The sequence below is a fragment of the Dermacentor andersoni genome, chromosome 1 (genome assembly GCF_023375885.2).
Source record: "Dermacentor andersoni chromosome 1, qqDerAnde1_hic_scaffold, whole genome shotgun sequence".
In the NCBI taxonomy this organism is placed as follows: Eukaryota; Metazoa; Arthropoda; class Arachnida; order Ixodida; family Ixodidae; genus Dermacentor; species Dermacentor andersoni.
In genome coordinates, this window is record NC_092814.1 from 351,536,129 (window position 1) to 351,542,957 (window position 6,829).

The following is a 6,829-nucleotide window of genomic DNA, read 5'->3' on the forward strand; positions in this document are numbered from 1 at the left end:
GGGGGCATTGGCCGGTCGGTGTCAGTTTAACGACCAGGCGCTTCGTCCCAGCGGCGTCCAATAAGAAATTCCTGGCGCTTCTGCGACGCCCTGGGCGAGCGGACTGTTCCGCGGAAATAGGCCCTGCAGTGACACGCAGAGAGGACCGCATGCGATGCGGAGGAGGCATTCTACACGGCTAATCGCGATCGCTGGCGCGCGCGCACTCATGACCCCATTTCTTTGAGGGGGCCGCACCAGGGGGGCCGCGACGAAGAGTGGAGGGCTCCTCCGAATCTCACGTCCACAGAGAAAGAGAGATGGGGTGCGATTGGGAGAAGGTGCGGCGGTACTCCCCTTCCGCACCGTTCCCTCGTCCTCCCTTCGTTTCCACAGCTCGCGTTCATTGAGGTCGTCCACGCACGGCGCGGCGGGGTCACGGCGGGAAAACGGGCTCCCAGAGAAGCGTAAAGGGAGGGCGCGCGCCGTCGGACCTAGAAACACATCCTAGTGGAGAAACCACGCGCACCCGCTTAGCTGACCCCGCATGCCAAAATGCCCTTTCAGTGTCGACCGCAGCGCCGCTTGGCGGTTCATGCGCGCACTAGCTGCATCGTCGTCGTCTGCAATGCGGCTGAAGCGGACACCGTGCGTCACGAGAGGCGGCAACAGGTTGCCGCAACGATGGGCGCTTTATCAAACACGTTGAGTAGAAAACAAAAAGAATGAAAGTGGTAACATAAGCCGCAGGAGAAATTGCAGCGTTGCATGTGTACCCTCCAGGAGAGCGTTTAGAAGGCGACCAGGAATCTTAAAAACAAGTGGAAAATACTACGCCCTAAACCTCGATGACTTGTGCAAATTAAACAGAAAAGGTGGATCACACAGCGTTTCTTAAAAGGCAGTCTGATATTTTTGGTAGGTTAAAGGGTCGCAATGTAACCGTCATGCCTCGATTTGCTTCTCGCTGTTTCTCCGCAGGTCACAAAGATAAGCACATTGCTCATAACTAAAACCTCATAAAGTTAGCTCATCCTGTGAAGAAAACTAATAAATCAGGGCTTAGAAATTAGGTCCAGTGACTTGGTTAGGAGCATGTACCGGTCGTTTGTTCTTTCGGGCTCATTCATATCTTGTGCGCCACTAAAAGAAGAAAACGGATAAGTCCACCTCGTCGTGGTATCGTTTTTGATCACCTAAATGCTACAAGGAGGAGAAAGACAGGAAGTTGAAAATTCCATCCCCTGCGCTCCGTGGATGAACCTTTCTTCTTGAAGCATGGCATTAGCAAAACAAAGCGAATTCTTCTCCTCCCGTTTGCATTCCAGTCCATTCTTGTGCGCCTTCAGTTGTGCTGTTCTCAGCGTGGTTTACTCCTGAAGACGGGCGCTTACAGTCTAGAGTTGTCCCTACTGAGGTAGTTTTGAGCACTATGGAGAGAGCGTTGGGAGAAGGTTACCGGCTGCCCGCTGGCCGCTTCCTGGTTGGCCGAGCAGCGCTGACGTCACGCGGACCGGAGATTATCGATCAGTGACGCAGACGGGGCGCTTTATAGGGGCACGTCCTCGGGCTCCGACCACTCAGCTGATGCGAGACATGCCTGAGGTAACTTCGGCTTCGGACTCGGCCGTGCCTTCCCAGCGACAGGTGAGCGGTCGTCGGCCCGGCTGGCTCCACGCGGCGCGCGCTGTGTTGTCAGATGCGGGGACGTAGGGACGCTATGTACCGACAGACTTTTCAGGGACCACAGTACCCGCCGTAAATTGTTCCAAGTTGCATCGTTCACGAACATAATCGAAATGCTCTTTTGTGTGGCAGCTGCTCTAAGCGCTCAACTTGAAGCAGTTGCACGCACTGGAGTCATTTGTTAGTACGCAGGGCACCTTTAACAGTAAGCGGGATGTACTCGTCGAGGAATTCGTTTATAGGGAGGAGGATGCAGGATATGCGCGAACTCGGGGAAATTGCTACCGGTCACTTTTGAATAATCTACTTATAGCCACACTCTTACAGCCACACTCTTATAGCCACTGTCGCGGTGCGATGCGGAACGCTTAGAACGTTGCATGCCTGTGTCTTTTTGCGGGGGTAAAATTCTTGCTGCAAAGCTGAAACGATAATTTTCGCGCGGCCGCCGCGTTATGTATGCAGCTGACTTCTCTGTGCATCGGAGAGGCGTTCGCTACTTGCGCTGGATAAAAACGCCTTCTCCGTTTTATTTAACGCTTCACCGGGCTTGCTGTGTCTTGGTGGTTGTGAGGTCCCGAGCGCAGGGCGCGTGGGAAACAACGCTCGTAGCCTCGCCGCTCGCAAGGCTTTCTTCAGTTTCGGTTTCACCTTGACCCGGCGCTCGATCGGCGGTGGCCTTGCGAAATAACGGCCCCAGGCGTGGGGAGCTCAGGCACTGCGAAGCGTCGAAACTAGCAGGTTTGACTCAACGCGATGGAAGCGCTTCGTAGCATTGGCATTACTTTAGCAAAAGTCCACCTTCGTGCTACTTCAGAGATCTGTTTCCGATATGCGTCGTTTGTTGACGTGGCGCTAGTTAAGCTTCCTAAAGAGTGAGCCAAGTCCACGGACTAAATATCGCATGCGGACTTCTAATGTAATCAACAACGTTGCTGCACTTCCAATATGCGCAAGAGCTTGGTAGCCGCAGACACTACTTCCGTTGCCAAATTGTTTTCTAAGATTCATGCTCTCAATGACATGTTCGGCAAGTGTGCATCTGTCGATGGCTCGTAAGGGTTGTTAGGACTGCTTGCCTTGGTTGGGTGCGACCATTTCTGTTCATCGCGTCGGCAAAGTTCTTTCTGTGTTTCTTTTTTGTTTGTTTGCAAGCTACAAGGAAGAGAAGGTTTAATGGTAGAAACGAGCCGGAAAAACAAAAGTTGTGCCTTTGTCCGAGGGGAGATTTGCTGCTTTATGACAAATATTAAAACAAATTTAAAAAAGAAAAGAAAATAAGGAAGAGGTTGGCAATTGGTGTCACGTCCTCTTCTTTTTTTTTTCTAATCATTAGTGAGTTCTCACCCGCACCCATTCTAGGTGACACAACGCGTATACATTGCAACTTGGCTTCTGATGCCAGCGTAAAATTCCAATTAGCGAAAGAACTCTATAACACGTGCAGCGACCAAATTTCGCAACAATTTTATTTGAAAAAGTCGAAATCTTTCTTGATGCTGTTTCCCATGGTAGAAGCATGACACAACACGGGCTCCTTGCTCCTGAGGTCCATTTCTTGCAGCAACTCTCTAACTCATCTCTTCTTGTCTTTCTCGCGCGTGGAGATTAGCGCAAGCTAGTAACGAGGCAGAGTTAGGAGGCCGTAATGTAAACAACGGGACTGATTTCGACGCTAAATTGCATCCGGTCGAGTTTCGCTTTAGTAACGCTTCGGTAACCGCGCCTTGACACTGAGCGGTGCTGTTGCGGGTTTCTGAGCGTTCGCGCGGCTTCCGTTCGCCGGACGCGGGTGCTCCCCTCGTCTTCCGGAAGCGAGTTTCATTTTCCGCGGCTTCGCAACCGGATGGGAACTCACCTTAGGAAAGAGCGGGGGCTGCCTTTTCCGCAAGGGATGACGTACTTGCTACGCTCAACGCTAGGCGGCGCAAGCGTTTGTAAGACGTGATTGCTCAAGCATCCTGCAGATGGCATGAAGCGCGCAGTGCGTCGTCTGTTTTCAAAATGGCACCGCCGTTTCTCTTGCAGTGTAGCGAGTCGAGGCCTTGCAGAAGGAAGTGCGCTACGACGGAGTTGATGAGCAAACTGATTCCAGACGAGTCCTTCGAGCACTCTACCTATTTGTCGTTAGCCTAAATGTTTAGAAATCGTTACCGATTACATTCGAGTTGTGTCATCTATTCGCTGCGACGTAGCGCAATACGCCATACGCTATGGAAGCCTGCGGTTAGGCCTCGCTCGAGTCGTGGGATCCAATGTAAACCCGCGCTCGACAGTCCGACCACTGTAGGAATTTGCGAAACTGTAAGTAGCAGACTAGAGCGCACTAGCTCAGGTCGACCTCCCTATCCTTCCTGTCAATAAATTCTATCCTGTATATTGTAAGTGTTCAACCTGTAGCGGGATTGCGGGAGCGAACTCGGCCATTGCACTGGCATTTCTTTAGCCTGTGGTCTGGTCTAACGTACGCTCTGTCTCTCTCTTGTTTTCCTTCGCTGCAGAGTTCCAAAAAGATGTCCTCCAGCTGCATAACCAGTGAACCCCAGCAGGAGAAGTTGGAGAAGCTGCACAAAAACTGCCTGTAAGTATTTTTATTAGGTCTGGAGCGCTTTGAGATGTGGGCACTTAATATACTACGCAGCATGCAGTCAACAGCTGTGCTATAGCCGCACCTCGTCTTTATGCGTTGTTTTTTCGCGAGCTGTAAACAGTGCGCAACAATGGAATAGTGCTTTACATTCATTGCAACCAACGCCGCTGCTATGCTTATGCCCATTTACATTTAATGTTGATGTGGTTGCTAGTGAAGCTAGCAAGCAAGTAGGACTCCTCAGCCTACTGACTTCAAGCTTCGCTACTACCGGCCGCCTGCAATGTTTACGTCATTTGGCGTCATTGTCAATTAAAAGAGTAGTAATAATAAAGCAGCGCTCGAAATACTGAAACACAATGTGCTTTGCAGCACTCATAGAGCGCCATGTTATTTCCTTTTGTTGCCCTTTGCAGAATTGAGCTGCTTCCGGCAAACCTTCTTCGAAGACGCCCGGCCCCATCTGTGCGGCCGACCCCAGAGGAAGCCAAGGAATGGGCCAGATCATTCCGACACCTTACTGCCTCCAAATGTAAGTGACAGCTTTTTGACCGCAAATATTTTCTTGTTTCGTTTACTTATGTTTGCTTACTTATAAGCTTTATTCAAGTAATGAACGACGTAACCCGGCTAGTAACTTTGATGCTTAAGGTTTCGTGTTTATGAATGTACTGCGGCCGAGATTAGCTGTTGTACCGATGCAAAAACAAAGTCGTCAGTCGCATACGCCCCTAATTTGCTAATTTCAACTCGAAACAGCTTATCTTGCAGAAAGGTCAGTAGAGGCGTAAGAAAACTTTGATAGTAAACATTGCGGCAATGTCTGTTTCGGCCAGTCAAAAAATGCAAATCTTCAGTCTCTACGCGACAGCAACACCTTGCGCTGGCTTAACGCGTAAGATTGGTGCTGCTCAACACTTTGACACCGCGCTTAAGCAGCGACGTCGAAATTGTCGTGGGTTTCGCTTCTTTTTGCCTTCTGCGTCAGGACGCCTTCTTTGAAATCATCAGCCGGATGAAATTTTCGTGGCGGTATAGGTTCGTGCTTAGCACTAGACTGGACGTGGACGGAGAGTTCGAGGGCAAGTGCGACCATAGATTATCATCGCATACCGCGCAGTTCGTTCTACACATACATTGCTGAAGCAGCCCTGTAGCACTGTTTCCGAGATTCACTGCAGAGTCGAAACGGGCTTGGGTGGAGTTGGTTTGTTGAACGCGTGCTATTTTGCGTCTTCGCAGATGGCCTAGCCCTCTTCCACGTGTTCCTTGCGAGGGAGTACAGTGAGGAGAACATTGAGTTCTGGCTGGCCTGTGAAGAACTCAAGACCTGCCGGCCCAACAAACTTTCGGGCAAAGCACAGAGAATCTTCGACGAGTTCATCGCCCCACACTCGCCAAAAGAGGTGAGCGCACACTCTCACCAGCACGGTTGCTGCATCGCACAACAGAAAACTCATTGTTACGGACAGAAAAGAGCGTCAGTCTAGTTTTAGAGATTGCGCTATACAAAGGTCTTGCAGTAATCGTAGAGAAAAGAAGGCTCGTGCATACGCTGTTTTCTTTAGTATCACGCAAGCAAACTGTTTAGGACATGCGAGTGCTTCATTGCAGTTACGTTTTTCGGCCAGAGAAAAACCGTTCGATGGTGACTACTCCAGTTTTTTTTTTCTTCTACTTCCTCATTCTTTCTCTGCCAATTCGCATAATATCACATTCTATTTAGTAATAAAAGTGCATAAAAACTCGTAAATACTGCCATCTGGCACCACAAGAGTGCAATGCGCTCTGCTACAGTTGTGCACGAAAGAGATCATTCCTCGTGATCGTAGCAGCGCTGTCTGCCCAAAGCCTCACGCCTCTTCCGTCCACGTTGCTCGCAGGTGAACCTCGACGCCCTCACACGAGCCGAGGTGACGGCCAGCCTGGCCAAGAGGCCCGACCGGACCTGCCTAGATCTGGCTCAACGCCGCGTCCAGGGCTTGCTGGAGAGAGACGCCTACCTGCGCTTCCTCCAGTGCGACCTGTACCAGGATCTGTGCCGACCGCCCGCACCCTAGCACGCGCCGAGTACGCACACCGCCCGAAGCCCCCTCTCTGTTTCTTCTCTCTTTCGTTCGGTCACCACACCCACAACCACCATTCGACATCGCTATCCACTGGTGCCTTCTTCTCGTCCCCGTTATTACACGCGCGCTGTGCAAGCACAAAGAGCGGGAGGGACTCTCGCTCGTTCCTCACTGGCTCTCTGGTTTCCCCCGACCCCGTCGTCGGTACTCATAGAGAGACACGCAGCAGCAGCGGAAGCCTTGGGAAATAAATGCCAACCGAGGTTATAGAGCCCACTCGTTTGTCTGTCTCTGCTCACTGCCGGATGCGTTTACGGTGTGCGCGCCCCTTCCTTGGCAGAGGCGCGTCGCCATGCGCGCGAAAGCCGAAGCGTCTGCCATTCCGTCCCTTCTCCTCACCTCGGCTGCTCACTCCTGTCTACCCGCATCACATCTGCCATCTTCGTTGCATATTTTCAATAAAACGATCACTGAATAAACGAAGATGGAAAAAATGAAAGCTGCT

General features: G+C 51.2%; 1 protein-coding gene across 1 annotated transcript; it reads left to right on the top strand.

The window, feature by feature from the left end:
* Nucleotides 1-1,552: 1,552 nt before the first annotated feature.
* Nucleotides 1,553-6,600, top strand: LOC126516959 (regulator of G-protein signaling 2-like). The gene is made up of 5 exons (XM_050167038.3): nucleotides 1,553-1,626; nucleotides 4,167-4,246; nucleotides 4,672-4,787; nucleotides 5,498-5,661; nucleotides 6,139-6,600. Exons 1-5 carry the CDS (start codon nucleotides 1,567-1,569, stop codon nucleotides 6,313-6,315), a joined length of 597 nt encoding a protein of 198 aa, XP_050022995.1. The 5' UTR covers nucleotides 1,553-1,566; the 3' UTR covers nucleotides 6,316-6,600.
* Nucleotides 6,601-6,829: the final 229 nt, after the last annotated feature.